A 23,983-nucleotide genomic window follows, 5' to 3' on the forward strand; every position below is an offset into this window, starting at 1 on the left:
TCCAGCCATTCAGCCCTGTGAAGAAAGGGCCGTTCCCTCACTTCTCTGGCCTGGCTGCCCCAGTGGGTAGTCCATGATTTGTGCCTTTTATCCTGCAGCTGTGGAGGCCCCTCTTTGGGCAACCACTTTGGTGATAGGATAAGGATTAGTGTATCATGATTTCGTTTTTATCAACCTCTTCTGTGTCTTCTCGTTTTTAGTTGAGATGCAGTGGTTTCTGTGACGGGAGGGCAGGCATTTTTATAAATGGCTTCATTTCTGATCATTGCGAACGATAAAAGTTAGGCCACCTCATTTCCATCTCGTGAAGTTGCCACAGATAGATATTTATGGTCATTTCCTGGAGTGTGACCGAACGGTCAGAGCGCTGAATAGAAGTGAGACCTTGAGGATTTTATCCCGGGTCTGTCAGTACCTCTACCTGAGACTTGATGTAAATTGTTTACTCCCACGGCTACCATGTTTTTGTTCTCTCGAAATTCCTTGCCATAATTATTGCATGTTATTTTGCCCAATTACATACTTCATGTTTTATTTCAAAAGCCCTAGTCCCAAACAATACAACTTTTAAAGGTAATATAACCTATTATGGTTCTCTTGAAGCTACTTCAGTGTCTCATACCAAGCAAAGGATGCTAAGAGCAAAGTTCTATGGCATAGGGATGCCAGATGAGCCTCCCTTAAGTGTGGAAGATGGTCAGTGTTAGAACTGATCATAGGAATCAATTCTATTGATCCCCTCTCCCCCATTTGAATGGACAACATATTAGAAGGTACAAGGGAGGCTTAAATAAATTAATGAAAAAGATAACCATAAGAGAGAGAGAGAGAACACTTCAAAATATATCCTTGACTTCTGAGGCCAGAGTCATGTTGGGTACCAGGCTCTAACAACCACCCTGTGTATCCCTATCCCACTGCAAGGACTAGAAATTATGACCAGGCTTGGTTTAGGCTCTGCATCATAGGAGTTAGTTTTCTGTAGCCTGTCTAATTAATTAACAATTAATTTGCAACTTATCGGTGCCATATTGTTGAACTATGTAAGTTATCTCTTGCGGTAGGAGTGAATAGATAATGTAAAAACATATAAACTGAAAGGAATTCGTGATAAAAATCTTCTGAAAAAGTATAAGACAGCCTACTGTTTTACTTTCAAAAATCCTCTTAATGGAAAACTTTCCATAGTTACCAATCTGAGTTCCTCAGAATATAAATTCTTGAAGAACTGGAAATCGGTTTTCAGTATCAAGCACGTGCCAACATTTATCAAGCACTGGACTTAAGGAGTCAGAAACCCTGGTTGAAGTCCCAGCTCTACTCTTAGCAGCGTGACCCAGGCTATGCTGGAAAACCTCCCCAAGCTTTGTTTACCCCAAAGTGGGGTAGGTGAGTGGGGATTATGAGCCCTGCCTTCTTGCTCTTCTTTGTTAAACGTCAGGTGGCAGCCTTTAGACTGCATTTGCATGAACAACAACAACAACAACAACAACAACAACCAAGTACAGCTGCTAATGATGATGATAAATTTAATAGCAATGCAGAGGTGATCATGATGATTTTAATACAAAAAGCATTATTCTGGAGTCTGGACGGGATGTGCAGTGAAAGCCACAATAATGCAAAAAGTATGGCCCAGAACCTTCACAGCAGCGGCTTCCCCCTTGCTCCATCTAGCCTGGAGCGGAGAGAATTCATCTCGGGACCTTAGGTTCCTGCATTGTAGAGTCTGTACAATGTGAATCTAGCCTGGCAGGTGTAGAGGCAGCAGTTTCTAGGACTCCGATAAATTAACTGGTGTTCACGGATGTTTTGCAGCTGCCCTGGAAACAGGCTAGCAGTTTTGAAAAGAATCGCTGCCGCCATGAAGGAGGTGTTGGTATCTGGTGTGTGCCTGTGTAAAGCGTACTTTTAAACACCTACCACCTCACCTGCACGGAGTGAAAACAACGCCCAGTTGTGCCTCTGTTTTTCTTTCTTTTTTTTCCCCCACGCTGCACGTACTTAACAGCTAACCTTTGCTTCTCCAGAATTCTGGCAGGTTTAAACATTATTGTATAAATAGCAATTGCTACTGTATAAATAGCAAGTATCTCAATATAATGATACATATTTAAACCTCAGCGTTGAACGCTCAAAATTCAAGTAAACATTTACAAAAACACTGTAGCTTAAAAAAAAAAAAAAAGAGGGTATTTGGACAGCTTTTATTTTATTGATATTTGGCTAATATTAGAATTGAATAAAATACCAGTGTATAAAACAGTTATTCGTACTATGAAAATCTCTTTATTTTTCCGAAAGTTTGCAGAGTACTGCTTGTTATAACTGAGAGACCCTCACTGTAAGGTTTTAGTAATTAGAGTTATTATTGAATTATGCATAGCGACACTGCACCCACAGACGTTATTAGAAAATGGGATATCCCATGTAACTTAATTTTCTGAACTAGATCTCTGTAAGTGCCTCGGGTACTTCCCTTTTATTTTGGTGGGGATGAGGGAGGTCTTTCGAAATAGATGATGTAAGTCCTTGTCTCCTTAGTTCAGGGTTAATCCATTCTTAATGTTTCCAAATCATTATAAACATTAATTATTATGGTGTGTATAGTATGCTGTAATACAGGATGTCCTCAGAGTCCCTGAGGTGTGGCGATTTGTTTGCCCCTACGCTAAATGGCCCCACGCTGCCATACATTTTATCGTTTTTCATCTCTTCCTTCAGTATTTATTGTTTCTCCTTGCTCCTATGAGCAGAACTCTCCACTCCTTTCGCCGTACTTTTTAATATATTTTATACACTGGAAAATCAGATCTCAAGGTTTGCAGAATTGTGTCTTACGTAACAGTAAATAGTCTCTGAGTGAATGCCCAGGAGACTTTTCAAGCAGATAGGAACTTGAGTTCTTAAAATTTTCGTGGTATCTTTGCAGATCTTTCCTTCTGTTTTGCTTTCTTCTATGTTCCATTCCACACCGCTTTCGAATGAGAGATCTCTAATTATGAAAAGTAGTATAGCAGTTATTTATACTTCTTTAATAGTTCTAATTTCGTATAGCTTGGATAACTATTTGCCTTGTGGATATACTGGCATACGTTCTACTAGTCTTAATGATGATTTTTTTGTGTGTAAGCAAGGGTAAAACTTTTTAACTTCCGTTTTCACATAGCTCACACAAGGCCTCACCCACAGTCTGTTCCCAGAAAATATCTGATGATTAACTGAGATTTAAACATAATTATCATGCACAAGCTACATACAGATGAAACTTTCTAAGAACTATACTTGTCTGTCATGTTCTGGAAAATGCTTATGTGCTTTTCACACTTTGGTTTAAAAAAAATCAAGAAAGACAAAGTGGAGCATAAATGATAAAAAAAAAAAATTGTAAAGGAGCTGAAGATCTAATCCTTCACAGATATGAATTACAAGAACATCGAGCTTTCCTATGGGATTATTTTGTTGATGGAGGAATTTGTAACTCATAATTTGAATCCCTTTCATTCATTCATTCATTCCAACAATAGCATTTATCGAATGCCTGCTGAGCCCCACCAGGAATGCACAGGCTTATCAGACACAATCTCAGGAAACAGACATTTTGGCCAGAATTTGAAGGTTGCAGTCAGTCAGAGCCCAGCTGCCATATGTTAGAAGCATTCCCCCAGTTAAAACTGAAAGCTTTAAAGTGAAACTTCACTTGCTCTTAAACTAGCTTTGATTCTATTAGAATGACCCCAAATATTTCATGTTGTGGGAAGAAACCTGGAGAAGCGGTGTCATAATGTTTTCCTGTTCCCTGACAAGTCAGTCATTCAGTAGCCCTGTCCAGGACCATTTAAAATAGCCTGGAAATAATCGGATGTGATGTGCCTCTGTGGAAAACACTCGCAGGATGCCTGTTGGCAAATGATGTTTTAAACCCTAGGTTTAATTTAGACCTGGTGGTAGGTTCCTTATAAGAATTCAGGTGTTTAAAAAAAAATGTCATCTCAAGAAAAGTTAACATACGTCTAAGTTAAGAAACAATATTGCATATAAAATAATGATTCTTGATTCTGAGGTTTTACCTATCTGTTCTGCTGTGTAATCAAACGCACAAACGTAACATCTCTCCCTCCCTACCATTAGCTTCCTTTGCCAGTGAATCATCGTGTTTTGCATCTACTGAAGACCAATAATCTTATTCAGTGTCATTTAATCCTATCTGATCATCATAATTTTGTAAGGCAATAATATGTACACATTTTGAGTGATGTAACCACTGCATTATTTATGCAGCTTCTTTTCCACTGCGTTTTACCATTTATGTTATATCATTATCCTTAGTTGCACACAAGAGGATTGTGATACTTTTATAGAAATTATTGATTTTGGGGGTGCCTGGCTGGCTTATCCAGTGGAGCATGCGACTCTTGATCTTGGGGTTGTGAGTTTGAGCCCCACGCTGGGTGTAGAGATTACTTAAAATCTTTAAAAAGAAGAAGAAGAAAAAGAAAAAATAATGGATGTTTATAGCCTCAAAATCTTAAGGGACATGGTAGATCTTTTTAAGAAAACATTTCAGGGGTGCCTGGGTGGCTCAGTCAGTTAAGCGTCCGACTTCAGCTCAGGTCATGATCTTGCGGTCTGAGTTCGAGCCCTGTGTCGGGCTCTGTGCTGACAGCTCAGAGCCCAGAGCCTGCTTTGAATACTGTGTCCCCTCTCTCTGTACCTACCCCACTCACTTGCTCTCTCCTTCTCTCTCTCTCTCTCAAAAGTAAATACACATTTAAAAAATTTTAAAAAAAAATTCCAGGCAGAATCATATGCTTATTAGTTGCATTTAATTCTTTGTTTAACAGGAGTGTTTGAAAGAGAAAAAATCTTGTTTTCAGAGAATACAAACTCTAATTATGTTATTGAAGAATCACTTTCAAACATCCAGAAGATATTTTTGAAATAGAATGGATAAATCATCAACTCTTGTGAATATATATTCATAGTGTAGATGATGTACATAACCTTTGATCTTGAAGAGTGGGGTTGATTGACAGAGTGAGAAAACATCTATTTTCTAAAGTGAAAAATTCTCCAAACTATTTAAGTTCCCTGACTGCATACCACTAAATGTGTAAAGAGTTAATACTATCCAGATGGCTAAATACATTCATTGCTCATACTGTAATCAGTATATTTTGTGTAGCTCACCTACCTAGCTACAAACATCTAATGTGTCTCATAAACCACTCCAATTCATTGATTATTGGATATCACCAGTATACCAGATATTAGTGGTTTTCACGTTTACTGTCTAACTTTTAAGGTCTTTAAAAATCCTGAAAGATAGGTATTATTTTTCTAATCTTACAGGTAAGGAAACTGAGGCTCAAGGAATATAAGTAACTTGTTACCAGTCACATAGCCACTAGATATAAGAACCGAGATGAAAAGTCAAGTTTTCCAACTCCAATTCCAGTGTTCTTTCCACCATACATACTGCTTTCAAAAGAAGTATTAATTTATTCAACAACTCTTTATCCATCATCTACTATATGCCAGGCACTGTGCTAAGTCTTCGTGTTACCAGAGATACAAAGTCTTAGTGTTACCAGAGATACAAGGGTGACTAAGACAGATGTGTTCCCTGCCTCTTAGAGTCCAGAGGTTTTTTTACCAAAAAAAAAAAAAAAATGTTATGAAGAATCAGGTTTATGGAAAGGGAGGAACAGGATGCCAGTGGGAACTCAAAGCTCATCTGATGTAGGCTAGCAGTTTGTCTCAGACCTCCTGAAGGCAGTGACATTTAAACTGAGACTGTAGGATGGCAAAAATGATAGATAAATAGATATACAGATACATACATATGTAGGTGGATAGATAGATACATAGTTAGAGTTGATTCTCATTATTGGCAGATTCTGTATTTGCAAATTCGTCTGCTCATTAAAATGTGTTTACCCCCCAAATCAATACTGGCCGCCATTTTCAGACTTGCTCAAGGGTTGAACGTCCTGATACACATCCCAGCTGAGGTCTGATGAGGCAGTGCTCTGCCTTCTTGTTTCAGCTCTCATCCTGTAAATAGGTGTCCTTTTGACAGTTTATTTAGTGCTATATTTTCCTAATTTTGTGCTTTTTGTTAGTGATCTTACTGTTTACAATGGCGGTCAAGCATACTGCTGAAGTGTCGGCTAGTGTCCTCGACTACAAGAATGCTGTGATGTGCCTTACAAAGAAAACATGTTAGATAAGCCTTATTCACTGATGTATAAGCATTATTCAATGTTGGTGAAGCAACAGTATTTATCAAATAAGGTGTCTTTACAAACACAAAGAAAACAAGGTTATATATTGATGAGTTGGCAAAAATGTTATGAGCACAGGCTCAAGAAACCTAACTTTATATTTCCCCTAGGGACAGTGATTCAGTATTTGCTACTTCAGTGGTCCTAGTGACTTTATAGAACCTCAGTGCATTGAATAACAAGAACTGATAACAGATAAATATCTAACACCACCAAGTGCTGGTGAGGGTTTGAGGCAACTAGAACTCTCAGACATTGCTAATAGGAATGCAAGCTGGCACAGCTACTCTGGAAAACCATTGGGCATTTCTTATAGTTAAACTTCTATATTCCATACCCTCTAATGGTTCTATTTCTAGATAGCTACCCATGTAAAATAAAAACTTATGTTTGCACAAAAACCTGTACATGAAGGTTAGCAAATTTATTTGTGAATGCTAAAAAATGGAAATAACCTAAGTGTCCTTCACTTAGGGAATGAATAAACTGTGGGATGAAATATTACTGAACAATAGAAAGTAACAAATTATTGGCAAGGGTGCCTGGGTAGCTCAGCCGGTTAAGTGTTCGACTATGGCTCAGGTCATGATCTGGTGGTTTTGTGGGTTCAAGCCCCATGTTGGGCTCTGTGTACTGACTGCATTGAGCCTGCTTGGGACTCTCTCTCTCTCTCTCTCTCTCTCTCTCTCTCTCTCTCTCTTTCTCTTTGCCCCTTCTCTTTTTGCTTTTTCTCTGTCTCTCTCAAAATAAAAAAATAATTTAAAAAATTAAAAAAAATAAAGTAACAAATTATTGATATGCTCAACAACATGGGATGTATCTGAAATGCATCATGCCATGTAGAAGAAACCAGAGTCAAAAAACCACATAATATATTATTCCATTTAAGTGATACTATTTATAGGCAAAAATATAGGGATAGAAAACAGCTATGTGGTTGCAGGGTTTGGGGAAGGGGAATACTCTGGCTACACAGGGGCACTGGAGAATTTAGGAAGAAAGGAGACGGAACTGTCCCATATATTGATATGGTTGGTGGTAATTCAATTACATACCTTTGTCAAAACTCAAAGAATTATACACTAAAAAGGGTGAGTTTCACTATATGTAAATTATACTTTACTAAGAGATGCAAAAACTGAGATTTACGTGATGAATCAAAATACAGTTCTTCTAGTTTGCCACGAACAACATCAGAAAATATCATTTTGTGCAGCATAGGGAAGGTAGTCAATAAGATGGTAATAATGTTGTTGAGTGGCAGATGGTGATGACACTTATCATGGTGAGCACTGAGTAATGCAGAGAATTTTTGAATCAGAATGTTGTGCACCCGAAACTAATATAGTACTATCTGTTAATTATATTTAAATATGGGGAAAAAAGGAAAGAAAATGCCATTACAACAGGGTACTCCATGGGCTTCACTATACTTCTAGTTGATAAAACGAGTGTAAAATAAATACCATGTAATTCATGTTATTCTATAAATTGAGCAGTGGAGGCTATGAACATACAAAACATGTTTTCTTTTCTCTTGTTTTGTAATGCTTGAATTTAACCTGGCTCTTACTGGTTACAGGAAACTGCCTCTTACTGATTTTTTGACAAATGCTAGAATCTGCAATCTATACTATAGTTCTAATATATACATTATTCATAATAGAACAGCACTTGCGTTTGATTGAATTACCCAGTTAGATGGCATTTTGACTTTAGGATTAAAGAGGAGAAAACAAGACAATAGAAAAAATATGATAATATCACTTATCTTGCTTCTATGTGATTACTTAATGATTGGCAACTGTCACACATGGACAGTTTAACTGCTCACATCCTTGGAAGCAGGGAGACCTACCACCTGACCTTGAGTGTCTTCCAGTTCTAGTATTTCTTTTTATTCTTGCTTGTTCATAATGGCTTTGCCTCATTCCCTCTGTTATATTTCAAGGAGCAAAGATGTAAATCAAGTCACCATTATATTTTAGTTTATGAAAGTGACTCTCACCATAAGATATGTATCTTGCCTTTGGAATAGTGGGCAAGTTGGGGTTTCTGTGGCTATTATCCTTAGGCCTTTACAATAAATTCAATAATGCATGTCAGTAGTTTCTCAATAATGTGTTCCATCGCTCACACAAACAAGTCACTCTTTCTTACTTGTATTATGACATTTTCAAAATTAATTTTATCTATATTTTCATTAAGACGTGTTGTCAAAACGTCTAGAGGCCGTACATGGATTATGTCTCTGTATAAGTAACAAAGTCGTGCATGACTATAGTCCATAAATATGGACAACAATTTATTCAAAGTGAGTTGAAAATTAAGTGATTGTGCTAAATATTTTACACTATCAAAGCCATTTGTTAGGTGATCAAATAGGTGAAGGAAATGCTATACTAGGTGATATGTTGCAAAAACTATGAAAAGAGCATCAATTATATTCTTTGGAAAAGCAAAACCCGTAAATATCCCTATCTTGTGCTTTTTCTGTAGAACAGCGTGAACTACAAAATTTTTTTTTACATTTTTAACAGATTTGTTCTTCTGTTTGAAGTCTTTTTAGGAGTGCAGTCTTGGCCTTTGTAGCTTTTAGTTTCCTTGCGGCCCTATTGAACATTCCATTACCAATGTTTAGAGTTGTTTAATCATCCTAAAATAAGAAAGAATTCCCCTTAAGAGTTAACTTTGTAGCAAGTGTTTCTTAAATGTACAAATGGCAACATTGTTTTCAAACAGGATAATTACAACTGTGTACAATATGCTTCTTCATTAGTAAGTAATTAAATAATTTACTAAATTGTGCAATAATTCATAATGACACATGCTAGTCTACTCGATTATAGAAGCTAGTGATAAAAGAATTTCTTGCACACATGCCTAAAATTTATTACAGTAGTAATTCTTGATTCCTGAAAAAGTCAGCTTGCCATTTTCAAAATACTGAGTAATGCTCGATTTAAGGCAAAAAAAAATTTTAATTTTGAGAGTCCGTAGCATGATGGTTAAGAGTACAGACCTTAGAATCAGTTTACAAAGGTTGTTCTTATGGTCCCACCATGTTTTAGCCTTCTCTTCCTGGCAAGTTACTTAATGTCTCTGTGCCCCAGTTTCTTTGTCGGTAAAAAGAGAGCTCAGGCTGAATTAAACGTTAAAAAGAGCATAACATAAGTGCCTGCCACAGAGTAAGTCCCAAGGAATTGCTCACCAATGGGAGAGGTAAAAGAAGCAATAGCAACAGTGTTGTATAATTATTGGAAAGCCCTTTTGATTTTGGAAAGTTATCTTTGGGGATGTAAGGTTTAACCGGATACTCAAAATCTAATGTGAATTTTGGAGTCTTCTGAATAGAACGCCTAACTTCATCTACCTCCCTCCATCTTACAAAATGAAAAAGAAGAGTGCTAATTGTTTTTAATGTGAATCTCACATAGTTAGAAGAATTTAGTATTTTTTTCATTAAAACAGAAGAACATACCCAACCTATTATTGTTTCAGTACTCGAAGCATACTTCCTCAGTGCAGGACTGGACAAAAGTAATAGCTGTGCTTCTGAGAGCAGAGAAGACTTCTGATCAAATGCCGTCAGCCAAACGAATCCCATCCTATAAGCTGCAGCTTAAATGTGATCATCAGAACCACTATTGACATGTGGCACAACTGTCTGAAATGTCAATAGTTATAAAATGAGTATTTCATAATGCAGAATAATTGATTACTCCGCTTGACTGAACAGAAACATATTTTCTCTGCGAAAGCAAAATAATGCCAGCATTTGCTCCTGGAACGCTCCTAGCTGCGAGACTCGGATTTCCCAATGAAGCCCACCTACTCTGCCGCCCTTGATCATGCATGACAAAAATAGAGAGAACCATCTGTAACTGCTTATCTTTTCTCCATTATTTGAAAATATATTTTTAAGAGACTTCTTAAAAAATAAAATATGGCCCATATACAAAGCCTCTATATTAATAGAACTGTCGCAGATAATTTTCAGAACTTAAATGGATGAGATACAGAATCAAATAACATTCAATTTATCTTGTTCATCCTAAAATGCCCCGCATAGCTTTTCACTCTGATGAAATAACACCCATTTCCAGTTTTATTCTCCCTCTGTGTGCTGTGATGTGGAACTCTTTTGCTCTGTGTGTTTTATTAAGTGTAATTTAACTTTATGACTATCAAACCAACTATTAATCCTTACAATAAGCCTATGAAATGGGTGAGCTGCAAAGAGATTTATTTTCTAAAGCGCAATTCTCTTCTTCTGCCCTCAATTATTTTTTTCAAAACTCATCCTCTGAATGTATATAGTTTGCAAAGGTCTCTGCTAGGCACTGTGAGGAAAAGCAGAAGAAATAGTAACAACCTACATTTTGAGCTTTTTCTCTGCCTGCTTCTTGTCCATATGTACTTTATGTTGCTATGAGCCTTCACTACGAGTTTCTTAAGAAATGCGTTTTCTGGGGGCGCCTGGGTGGCTCGGTCGGTTAAGCGTCCGACTTCGGCTCAGGTCATGATCTCACGGTCCGTGAGTTCGAGCCCCGCGTCGGTCTCTGTGCTGACCGCTCAGAGCCTGGAGCCTGTTTCAGATTCTGTGTCTCCCTCTCTCTCTGCCCCTCCCCTGTTCATGCTCTGTCTCTCTCTGTCTCAAAAAAAATAAATAAACGTTAAAAAAAAAATTTTTTTAATAAAAATAAAAAGAAATTAAAAAAAAAAGAAATGCGTTTTCTGTCTCTGTACTTTCATCTGTGTCCTGCCCTCCTGTTAAGATGTCCTTTATTCCTTTCTCTCTTCATTCGATTCTATTTGTCTTTCAAGGTAGAGTTCAAGTGGCACGTCTTCCATGAAGTCCTTCTCATAAAATTTAACTGTAAAAAAATTTTTTAAGTTTATTTATTTTGAGAGAGGGAGAGAGTGGGCAGGGGAGAAGCAGAGAGACAGGAAGCGAGAGAACATCTCAGGCAGGCTTCGTGCTTTTGGCACTGATCCTGATGAGGGGCTCAAACCCTCAAGCCATGAGATCATGACCTGAGCTGAAAGCAAGAGTCGGATGCTTAACTGACTGAACCACACGGGTGCCCTGTCATAAAACTTAAGATTAATCCTGCACAAAGTAGCCCCTCTTACTCGTGGTTTACATAGCACCTTATTCTGTCCTACATTCTAAGTACTGCATGCGTTTATCTGCTAGATGGCAAGCTCCTTGAGGGAAGACCTGACATTTTACTCTTTTTGCTTCCCTCTCCATGTCCTGACACACATTCTTTAAATTGTAATGCACAGAGGTTTACATTGTCCATCAGATGGGAGCTTCCACTCTGATGGCTAAGACATAAGAAAGCGAGACCATAAGGCTCCTGAGACCAAGGAGTAATTTAATTTGTATTCATCTTTGTATTCTTAATATATAGCAGGCACTTAATAAATGCTTGTTCTATACACTTACACACACACACACACACACACACACACGTTTTCAGAATTGTAAAGAGCTTAGCAAAAGTGCATTCTAATGGCCATTTTAACACATCTTTATTAAGGTCAATAATTTATGCCATGCACAGGCTCTGTGTGTACAACAATGTAGGGACTGGTGGTGGTGGTGGTGAGGGTATTCCCACTCGTAAGCCCTGCTGCGTGGTAGTCACTCTGTCCTTTCTTCAAATTGTTTAATCCTCCCAGTGGCCCTACCAGCCTTATTTCACATATGAGGAAACAAAAGTTTGCTCAAATCACTCAGCTAGTGAGTGGGATAAAGGTTGGTTTGGGGCCCAGGTTTGTCTAATGCTGGAGTTCATTCTACCATACCATGGAGTTCAGTGACACAAAGAAGCCTCCTTGGAGAGGGAAGTTGATGTGGTGCAGCAGGGAGAAAGGGATGGTGTTCCTGAGAAGTGGATAGGTCGTAATCCTGAAAGTCGTTCTGGAATGTTTGAGTTGTAGGAGCCCTTCAAGGTCCGTTCCCATTCCTTCATTCTACAGGTGAGAGGCCTGAGGTTCTGGCAGGTGACATGACGTGCCCAAGGTGGCACTGACAGCTAGTTGAGTGTGAAACTTGAACGCAGGCTCCAGGTTTTGAGTTTGCTTCTCTTTTTCATATTCCTTTAACTAAAAAATCATTTCATGGCCTGTTCCCCTTCCAGCTGCAGGAGTGGGGTGAGAACACCCCCTGGGAACACAAGGCAAGAAGGTCTCTCTGGCCTCTGATGCGCACCTCCTTCCTTGCTCCCTTGGCAGGTGTGAGTGTGTGTGTATAGTGAGCCACCTGCTACCTGCCTTTTCTGGGGAGGTTACTCATGTCTGTGTGCCTGTGAACTTCACCCTTTCCCTCATTGTGATGGTTACAAAACACCTGCCAGTTCTTGAATTAACCAATAGATGTATGAGATATGGGGTTCCAGAAATCTCAGAATCCCTTCACCATTGTCTCAATCCAGCCAAATCTTTGACCTCCAACATCCCATTACGCTAATAGCCACACTAATGATTCGCAGCTGTCTGTCAACTGTGAGGTTCAAAGTGCTGTGCAAACATCTTTTCAATGGGCAACCAGACACTGCCTTTCTTTAGGGTTGCTCAGATGACTTGGGGAGTGGACTTCTCTACAGTTTTCCGAGCCAAAGTCAAATGAGGAGTGAGCTTGTTCTTGTCTGAGTCTCCAGGACACCAGGCACATAATACACATTAAGTAAATGTGCTTGATAATGTGACATATGTATGTGTGTGTGAGTGTGTAAAACTGACGATATCTCTTGCCACCAAAATCCAGTTTATTTCACCATATTTCATGGACTATATAGATATATATATACATGCATGTATGTTTACATCTACAACTATATTTGTTACAGATGTAACTACATTGTTTTAAAGTCATGAATGGCAAGCAATCTATATTAATCTGTTCATCCCCTCCCCTTACACTCATAAATAGGTGGGAGGGCCTCTCTGATACCCTTGGTTTCCAGGTCTCACCAATATTATTCCATTTGTAAACGTTCCTTTATGAGACACTGACTCTTTCCAGACTCAAAATTAAGCACATTTGTGATATGTTATAGGTAAGTCTGTGCCTCCTCTGTAGCTTTCCAAGTAGTCTTTATATAGAATTCTCTGGGTCGGAATCCATTTGGTCTGTAGGAGACCTATGGCTCTATGTCGGTCAGAATGGCCCAAGTCCTACAGATCACAGTCTAGTGGTGGCTAAGAATTCGGTTGAATCAAGCTGCCTAGGACCACATTAACCTTTCACTGATCCCTTTCTTGTTCAGCTAGAAAGAAATTAATTGAATTAGCAAGCTGCCACACACCACAGAGGGAGAATCAGGCCTGGGTGAGACACAGAGCCAAAACGCTCTCTCATATGCAGCAGCAAACTTTGAAATCATCTTGGTACTAGGAGCTACCTGCCCAGTCATGATAAATCTGTTGATCCATGGGTTTGCCACCCTCCGCAGTAGCAGCTCTGTGGTGCGGTTCAGATTGGTCTACCAGACCCCATTTGATGGGAAACCAAATGTACCCTCATAAAGTATCATTTCTTTATTTAATCTCTGAAAGCGGGAAGATGGGCACCAACTTACTGATCACACTCCTCTCTAGATACCCTGAAGAAATAGAGCAGGCTTTCCTCTTAGGCATTTGGGAACAAGCTGGCATCAGAGGTGTCTCTCCACTTTCTTGCTAAGTGACAGATCAAGTGTGAAAACCAATATATAGGGACACAATATGGGGCGGTGACCATCTCTAGAGGACTCTGAGTTGAATTACATGATAAATATGTGGTGTGCCTTCCTTTTCCAAGATTAGCCAACAGGAACATCTGAATCAAAAAGTAATGTACAACTTAATTCTGTTCATGGTGAAGAACTCCCATCCTGTTTAATTATCTTCATGTAAGCAATATTCCTTTTCTATTTTCTTTTCAGAACACTTGGTAAAAAAATTTTAAACATAAAAAAAATAAAACTTTAAGTGGAAAGACTATATTGCTTAACACTGTTTCCCCCATAGTATTCTAAGCATTTGTTTACTATAATCCAAATACCTATTTCTACATGTTAATATACAGATGGTAAAACTTGAACTGAAATGTGCATCGTTTATGGCTCAAATTTGGTAGTATTGAAGGGGAACGTGGATCCTTTCATTCCTGACTGATTTATTTGGTTGAGGATTTAGAATTCCATAGAAAAATTATATTTCAAGAGTTTTGTGTGTGTGTGTTTTTTAATAGCCTCTCATTTTTACTTTCAAAGTTTCATGAGAGCTTTGTGTTCCTATAAAGAACAATATTATACCCTGGGTTAACAGCTGATGACATTTAATAGAGGCATTTATTACAAATAGCATCTAGCCACACAGGAAGGTTAAGACTTAATATCTGAAATTCTGTTGCTCATTAGTTGTAGGATGAGAATGAAATACATTTCCAAAGGCTAAGGTCAGTATTACATTATCCTGGAAATGTCTTTGTTGAATATATGTGTAAATATTTCAAATAAGCATTATGAGATTATATTTCTATTGGGGACATATCTATAGAATGAGTGATTCTACTACTTGTAATTGCAGGAGCACACGTCAGGTTACATGTCATTCCCGATTACCGATTTCATTTGAAATGGTCTGGAAATAAATACCGATTACTAGTAATGTAAGACTATTTACCTTGGAGTCAGATGTCTGACAGGCAGGCTAGAGCTAATGGATTTGGTTATTTTCAAAGCATTGTTTTCTAGAGCAGGATACTGTTTTTTAAAGGAACCCTGCAAGTTTTCCAAGTTGTATTTCTGTATTCATTTGCAATGAGTATGAAGAGCATACCCATGAACATGCAGTCCCTGATGACTTTCCATCCTTCAACAGTACAAAGGAAAGAAAATTGTGCTGGGGACCTACCTGCTGGATAGCTTGGCTTTACTCTTCCCTGTTAGAGTTGTTAGGCCAAGGGAAATCAAGAACCAAATATGAAGGATGGCGTCAGTGTAACCGAGGGGCGTTGCCTCACTAGGAGATGCACTTGCATCATGGGAATGTGGTGTGATTTAATTTCATAACTGTAAACATCACAGTGGATATGGTTGATTCATTTGAAATTCTGGTCCACTTCGCTATGGCTGGAAAGCTGAATTAACATGGGTAGGTCTTGGCTTCACACTTTCATAATTTCTGATTTTTGTGGTTTTATTTGAAAAAAGAAATCTAAAGGAAAAACTGCTAGGATGGAGTTAGCTGAAATCAAACGTGTATAAAGCTATGGTTTGATTTAAGGTGTGATGAATTTTACTGACCTTCTCAATCGGGACTGTGTAAATTTTGCCTGGAAAAGGAGGGTTGGGAGGGTAGGGAGTACATGAATCCTAAGTTTTCTAGAGGGCTGATTGTCTGCATGTGTTTTAAGTTATAGCCCAACTCAGGGGCAAGGACAACTCAGTTATATGGGAAAAGAATGCTAGCTAGGACTCTCCTTATTTAATCGCCATGAAGGCATCCACTAAAAACTATCTGATCTTTTAAGTTGTAAATGGAAATACAGACCATCGGGAAAGAAAGCAGAATTGAAGTTGTGTGAAGGAACAGCAGCAGGTATGCAGACTGGGCTTTTGAATTGTTCTTCCTATTATGCTCAATGTTATGGACACAGTTGGCAAATTTTTAAATAATGCAAACTCTGGGTACGAAGCATCTGAAATTCATCCTAAGAAGATTCATCTGACAATACTGTCAAGAGTTAAGTTTCCATATGGCCAGTAAAAAGGATTAAGCTTCAAAGTTCAGAGGGAATTCACTCTTAGTTGCAAGTTAAAATTCACAGAGTTGACCTTTAGAGGTATTTTTGTTTTCCTGCCCAGAGTGCCACAATGTCTCATTTTTAGGATGTGACCACTAGAGCCTTTTCCACCTGTAAATGGGTTCTCTGGAGAGAATGCTGGATATGGAAGAGCCTGGGAATTCAGTGGCTCAAATTGGCTGGCGATTGGATTATCATTTAGGTGATTCACGTAAGAGTTTTCTGCTCTCCTTCCAGGTAACATTGTTCCTGGGGAATGGGGGAGGCGTAAACAAGGACCTTTGGTGTAGGTATGATGGGAGATTACCAACCTCTTGGTGGGCGGGGTTCCCCCCGCTCTGGCCGAGCCTCTCCGGAAAGACTTAGGAGGCACTTACTCCACTCCCCGGAAAGGTCCGGGTGACAGCGTTCTCCACGGCCCCGTCTGGGGGACCTACCTTCTGAACAGAGCTGGGGCGCTCTGGGAAATGAGGGTGACTACAGCCTCCCCCCTTCAGGCCAAACCCCGCTTTTTCTCCGGCCAACTGGAGCATTTAACGCCCCGCGGGCTCGGGCGAGGAAGCAGAGTGGCGTGGGGTTGCGTGCCCCTTGCCCCACGGGGTGGGGACAGAGAGTGGTCAGGCGCGCGTTCCGCGGGGCGCTGCGTGCAGAGAGCACCCGGGCGACCACAGGTGTTCGGAGAGGCAAAGAGAAGGCTGGGGGCCTGGGCGCGGGCCGGGGGCGCGGCAGGGCAGCGCGGGCCCGGGGTGTGCCAGCCGAGCCGCCGCCGCTCACCTGCCCGCGGGGGCGGGGCGGGGCGCGGCGCTGGGGCGCGCCTGCCTCCAGCCTCCCGCCTCCCGCCCGGGGAGGAAGCGGAGGGGCGCGGTGTAAACAGAGCGGCGGCCGTGATGTCAGCCGGTCACATGGAGCCTCTTATGGCTCGGGATGGCTCTCGGCGGGCGGGCAGCTGCGGCAGCTGCTGCTGTGGCTCGGGCGGCGGCGGCGCGGCGGCGGCAGAGGGGGCTCCGGGGTCGGACCATCGGCTCTCCCTGCGCTCTCCGCACCGCGGCTTAAATGATGTATTTTGTGATCGCAGCGATGAAAGGTGAGCCGGGAGCCCCGCCGGGGCCGGGTGGGCTGGCTGCTCCGGGGGGCGGGGAGGAGGGCGCGCAGGGGGAGGGGTGGGCGCGCCTGCCCGAGCGCACGTACTGCCCCGGGCTGGGCGCCGGAGCCCCGCCACGGCCTTCTGGGCCACAGCAGCGGCGCCACCTGAGCCCGGCCGCGGGATCAGCCTGCCTCCTGTAGGGGGCAAAGGCGCACGGGCTGGACCCCCCTCTTCCGCCCCCTCTGACTCCTGTCAGCCGCCCAGGTCCGCCTGGCACCCGGCGGGGCTCTCGGAAGAAAGTTTGCTGGGAGTCGCGGCGCTTCTGGAAGGGAGGGTGGGATCTGGGGAGCTCGGAGGAAGCCGGGGACGCCCGCGGTCGGTCCCCAGGGCCCGCACCCCAGACAGCTCCGGCCTACGTAGGGAAGGCGCTGCGGCCGGGCCGGGCCGTGCGCGCGCGCGGGGACGCGATGTCATCCCTGGGGACTGGTCAGCGCCCCAGGCCTTGCGCCCTCCCCCCGTGGCGGCCCGAAGGCCCCGAGCGGCCGCGGGCCGGGAAAGTGCGGCCGTTTTCACTCTGCGTCCCGGCGCGGCTACTTACGAAAGCGCCCGGGCCCGAGCGAGACGGGCTTCTCGAGCGTGCCAAGACTCTCCCGGCTGCCGCCCGCAGCCGCAGCGCACCCCCACTGGATATTTTGCGTTGTGGAATGGACGTGGGGAGGCAACCCTGCCCAGAGGAGTCGCGGGCAGCGGTGGAAGTTAGACCGCGGTGAGGGCCGACCCGCGCGTGTTGGTCGCGGTCAAGTCTCCCCGTCCGGCCTTCCGCCCAGATCAGGATTCCTTAGCAGGCTGGTGGGGGGTGGCAGGGGGGACTAGTTGAAGAGAGGATCGATTCGAGGTGTTCCCAGGTGAGGAGGAGAGAACCCGAGGCAAGTTAGGGAAGTTTCTAATGAGAAAGCCAAAGTTTGGAGGTGTGCAGGAAGTCGCCTGTGTGGCCCGGAGGAACCGAGCCACGCTGTTAGGACTCTTGCAAACAGCCCTGGAGAAACTCAGCCAGCAGCACGCTGGCCCGCTTGTGCGCCAGCAGGTTCCTCCGGGAGATAATCTGCCCGAGCGGCTTCGCGGACCCGGCCGCTGGGAGTGGGGATTTAGAACCCCATCTGCTTGCGGCGCACAGGGAGCCCCTAATGCGCCGCGTTTTTGCAGACCCGGACCGTCCTGCGGGTTCTGCCCATCCGTGCGGGCGCCCGGAGCTCCTTAAACGTTCAGTAGGTTGAGGTTTTGTTGCAGTCCAGGATGAAGGACACTAGTTCGGTGTCTGTGCTGCGTTTACTTTCGGATCACCGAGCTTTGCCTTTCTCCACTAGAGATTGGGTGGCATCTCTTTCATTAATTATTAACAGGCCGAAACGTGCTGGACACTAAGATGAGTTGCTTGAGATGAAATCTTTCTATACGACGTACCCACAGCAAATTTTCTGTCTTTCCCTTGTGGCTTTCGGAAAACGGGATTTAATCATTTTTGGAATATGCAACGGATAAACGAGGGAAAACCTCCTTGTGTCACACGTTCTTAAGCATCTTAAAATCATCTTGTAAAGAAAAAATGTCAAGTTTTTCTCTATGCCCCTCCCCTCCCCCTCAAAAAAACTTTTATGCTATTTCCTTAGTTTTATTAATCCTCTAAGAATAAAACGACCCAAATAGCCTTTGTAGTTAAGATATTTTCTTCCTTTTTTTTTTTTTTTTTTTTCTTCAAGCTATAAAATAGATTTTGTTGCTTGGAAGATGTCAATGCCAGTCTTTATCCATTTTATGTAGTATAATTTGTGTTGATTGAGGGAAGGGTGAAAAGCTAAGACTGTTTCCCCTAATGAACAGTAACTACCAAACAATTAGTAAGGAAAGTATGTTTTAATATTTTAATGTGATGCTCTCAGTGCATACAATTTTGCTTTTGTAGCTCTAGTACAAAGTCGAGTACTATCCCTTGCTAATATAATCATGAGAATCACACAGCCATCATCCCCCAAAAGCTCTAGCCCACACATTTGTCTTGGAGTGACCTCTGGCTGCCATTAGATAATAGATTCATAGTAATGTGCTTTGAGAAAAGTAGCTCAGTACTGGCGATGCAGTTTTCCTATAAGCGTGAGAGAGAGAGAGAGAAATAGAATGCATCTGGACAATTAGAATATTTCATTTCCAATATCATAACATCCTGTGTTTTAATGGGATTATCTTGCTTTGGTGCAAATTTAAACTGAAGACGTAGTTTGTGGGAAAATGAGGAATACTGTAAATGTTTCCATATCAGATTTAAGGGGAAAACAACTGGCCCAGAATCATATTAAATACTTCCCTACTGCCTCTCATTTTTAATAGTTAAATTGGTTCCATATGTAAGAGAGTCTGTATAATTAGATTTTTCATGCAAAACAGAAATACTCTTTACAATATAGCTTTTTGGTACGTGTATGCATGTGGACGAGGGGAGGAGAAAACAAGCGACCATAAAAGAAAAACATTCCCTTTGTTGGCTGATTACTTGTGTTTTTTAAACATCATTAAGTCAGGCCCTTTGAACTCACCAACGAAGAAAATCCTTGCCTCTGTGTTAGTTGTCAAGTAAGTTTAAGCTTAAAGTGGTTTCATGCTTGGAAGTAATACATCTTCATTTGAGCCATTCTCGTCTCATCCTTCAGTTTTGTTTTTGTTTAATTAACAACAAAATTCCAGTACCCTTAGAGTGCTTCTCGGGCAAACAGAGAGAGCCAGCGATAACATTTGTAATCAGGGGAGCACTAGTTCTGTTCATCAGAAAAGTGCATTGGCCAAATGTCCGGCGGCAGCCGAGCGCTGAAAGGAAATGCAAGGACTTCATCAGTTTCCGTAGATTATATACCCCTTAGCTTCTTGAGGGCTCAGCCTGTGCTCATGTAAATGGAGTTAGAGTGAAGGGAGAGGCTTAAAGGGAATTTCTGTCCCATAATAGATTCTTCCCCCAGCACAATTCATGTGCAAAATGCAAACTTCACCTTACTGCTTTGAAAATACTTTAGGTGTTGGTGATGAGTAATATTTCCAACTCCAATAAATTTGATTTCATAGTTTTGAAGAATGTGGCCTTTCTTTTTACCAAATGAAATGTGAATTTTACCCCTGGTCTTATTGCAAGCGCCCTATCAATGAGACCTTTAGCAGGGATTTTTGTCCCATTTTTGTGACCTTTGATGGGTAGGATTGGGAGAAGGGTGATGGCTAGATCTTGAAAAGAGAAAATGTAAATGGCTGCTCCACGGAGCAGAGTTGATCGGGCAAAGAGGGGTCAGTTCTTTTAAAGACAAAGAGGATCTCTGAATCCATTTGTTCATGGGGGTTGGGAGGGCGGGCGGGGGGGGGGGGGCAAAGTTCAGACCCTCTATGAAGTAGAGAATATTTTTAAAGTGCCATTTTCTTGAGCAGCCTCTTAATTTTATATCAGTCACTTCACTTGAAATGCAAAGTAACATCATACTCAAGTAAACCACTTTGCTCTCAATTTGAGTTGAGTACCATGTAATTTCTTTAAAGCTGCCCAGTTACAAAATAATTTCTAAATGGAAATAATCTGATAGATACATAGATAGATAAATGAGTATGATTTAAATCTTAGAGAGTATTTTATAACTGGTAGATAAATTAGTAAATATATAGTAATAGTTCTCACTAGACTCCTTTTTCTCTCACCTTTCCCTTCCAGTCAAGTGAATCACAATGAAATGGATGAGATCAGCAAGTAGATAATTGCAAAGCACCTGCACTAGCACCCAGCCGCTTTGTAATTTGCTCATGGGCATTGAAGGAAATAATATTTACAAATGGCCATTTACTGGGAGAAAAAGTTACTAGATACATGGGTAGATAGATCTGCAGAGGTGGAGTTGGAGTTCAGTTTTCTGAAAATTCTCTTAAATTATTTTAGTCATCAATAAAACCCATCGTATGGAACAAATCTAAGAATACTTTGTCATAGAAATGTTTTGATGCATTCTAAATATTCACAGTCCTTATTAGTAAGAACTCAAGGTTGCTTTAATCTACATAGTTCATATTTAGTAAGTTTTAGAACCATAGAATCTCAGAAGCAGCAGCATAAAATCATGCTTTATGTTTCTCTGCTTAAAAAATAGTAACTTGGAAAGATCCACCAGTGACAACACAGATATGAATTAACATTTAATATTATCTCCAAGACTATGTATTGACTCTATGAGGAATGATTTGCAAGTTTCCTCTCCCTACTTATAGATCCTCCACTGAGGATACCTCCCACCCCAACCTTTGAGTCATGGACTTAGAGATTCTTGGAGCTTTCTGTATTTGTTGGTATTGTGTGTGACGTGATGCATGCTTTTTCAGTTAAATTGTCAGAGTGTTATGTCCAAAGAGTTCTGAATAGATAGTAGCATATGATTAGCCCATGCGCAAAATGCAGGAAGGCAGTTGTAAACTTTTGTATCTGGATTTTCTTTTCAAAGTGACATTTGTTGGGGTGCCTGGCTGGCTTAGTCAGTAGAGCATGAGACTCTTGATTTTAGGGTTGTGAGTTCAAGCCCCATGTTGGGTGTGGAGCCTATTTAAAAAATAAAAACAAAAAAATAATAAAAATCAAGTGACATTTGTCAGCGCTCATCATATTATAAGGCGGTAATGTGATAATTTAAAAATCTTTGCTCCCATTAGTATAAAAAGTCATGTTACAACCTATTCCATACGTTTGCCAGTGATTTCGTTTTTTGACTTTTATTGCTTCTGAAGTTTACTAGGCATTTCATAAATAAATAGATGGATGATGTTAACCTGTATTTGTTTTGTGCTTTATGTTTTACATTCTTCTGTCACTTAATCCTCCATGGAAAGTCACTGATACTCATGGTGTTTGGTTGAAAAAATGAAGCTCATAGAGGTTATGTGCTGTGGCCAAGCACTTCCGGCGGATAAATGGTAAAGCAAGGGCTAGAGCCCTAATTTCTACTATTTTCATGCTGCCTCCCCTGGAGGAAGCTGTAAAAATGTCCTGGATATAACTTTGTCTCTAGTTAGTGAAAATTATAACTCTGGCATTTATAAGAGGGAAAAAATAGATTCAATTATGTAATGCTTTGCTGAGCCTAATATCTTTAAATTACTATTTAATAAAATCAATTTGGTACAAATGGGGTTACTCTTATTTGCTCATCATTAGCTCTCTTCATCCATGATTTTCATTAAGTCTACTTGTTGTAAGAGGATCTGGGTGAAATGTAAGCATTACCTTTGTAAAGAATACAGAATACTATGAAACGCAGCTAACCTATCTCCATTATGAGAGAATCGAGCTAGAGATTTACCTATATGTGTTCCACTTATCTTTAGGCAAAGGGAGCATTTACAAATGCATCTTCTAATTTTAATGTGCCTTTATGTAGAAAGCTGATGAATCCTTGGGCTGGTGAGTGTTGTCCTGGTTGTTTCCATAACAGCTGAAGGGCATGATTGTGGACCTAACTCTTGAGAAATCTGTTGTCTTTTAGGAAATCACAGGAGAGTAAAAGTTTCCAAGTGGATAGATCTGCAAAAGCTCATTTCTTACTTGATGGGTGTTTACTTTTCTGGTGACTGGACTGAGATGTGTTTGTCTGAAAGCAAATAAACATTATTTCATAGAGTCTTGAGGGGAGAAGAAACTTTAAAAGTCATTTAGTTACAGGTCCTATTGGCATTTGGTTCTTCTCCACAGCATTCCTGCTAAATGGTTGTCTGGTTATGCCCGAACACCTCTTATGACAGGAAACTCCCAGTTGTTAGAGGTAGCTTATTCCATCTTGAATTAGAAAATTCTTCCTATATCAAGCATAAATCTCTGCTTTGTATTTTTTTTAATTTTTTTTATTTTTTATAATTTTTTTTTAACATTTATTTATTTTTGAGACAGAGAGAGACAGAGCATGAACGGGGGAGGGGCAGAGAGAGAGGGAGACACAGAATCGGAAGCAGGCTCCAGGCTCTGAGCCATCAGCCCAGAGCCCGATGCGGGGCTCAAACTCACAGACCGTGAGATCATGACCTGAGCTGAAGTCGGACGCTCAACCAACTGAGCCACCCAGGCGCCCCACCTCCTTTGTATTTTGAATCCCTTGATTATGACCCTTTCTTTTGGGACTGTGGAGAGCACATTTAACCCGTCTTTCAGGTGAAAGATTGTCAGCTATTTGAAGACTAGAAGTGTGAAACACACACATACACACAGCTCTAACCCTTAATCTTTGCTGTCCCCTGCTCCACTCATTCACAGTAGGTCTTCCTACAATCTTAATCAATTTCTTCCTTAAGCATACTTAAATTTGTCTAAAACCTCTTGACATTTTGCTACCAAAAGTGGAACCCGAGTACTAGTTGTGTTATGACTGACTCAGCACTTCACCACATAGTAAAGACTAAAGACTTGTTAATTTTGTTTTAAAATTTTTGAAGATACACAGGCTGGGCTGTAACTTTAGGCCATCGCATGACCGGTCCCTGTGATATTGTTGTAATGTGTGAAAGTAGATTTTTGACCTGTTCAGAAATGCCTTTAGATGAGCTGAAGTTGATTATTAAATATCTAGGAAAACCAAAGATATTCCAAAAATAATTAATGGAACATAGAAGCATTGTGAGGTGTTTTTCTCCAAAGTAGTGTCAGAGCTGAGATAAGGCTGCCCTCTAGTGGTTACCTATTCATGGAAAGCTAAAAGTGTAATGGTGCCTTTGAATTTCCCATCAGGCTAGTGGAGAGGGTCAAAGGTTGAA

The 23,983-nt window shown here is 41.0% G+C and overlaps 1 protein-coding gene across 3 annotated transcripts in view; it reads left to right on the plus strand.

Annotated features, from left to right (window-relative positions):
* The window catches only part of RORA (RAR related orphan receptor A), a 722,413-nt gene that overhangs the window by 600,899 nt on the left and 97,531 nt on the right, over nt 1–23,983 (plus strand). The window contains exon 1 of one of the 3 annotated variants that reach the window (XM_045449543.1): nt 15,419–15,437. The exons of 1 other annotated variant lie outside the window; for it this stretch is intronic. In XM_045449543.1, the coding sequence (XP_045305499.1) occupies nt 15,434–15,437 (4 nt within the window). In that variant the 5' untranslated portion in view covers nt 15,419–15,433. Of the gene's footprint in view, nt 1–15,418; nt 15,438–16,989; nt 17,174–23,983 lie in introns of those variants that run through there. One more of the 3 variants, XM_045449542.1, reaches the window with a different exon arrangement.

The sequence above is a fragment of the Leopardus geoffroyi genome, chromosome B3, assembly GCF_018350155.1.
Source record: "Leopardus geoffroyi isolate Oge1 chromosome B3, O.geoffroyi_Oge1_pat1.0, whole genome shotgun sequence".
NCBI lineage: Eukaryota > Metazoa > Chordata > Mammalia > Carnivora > Felidae > Leopardus > Leopardus geoffroyi.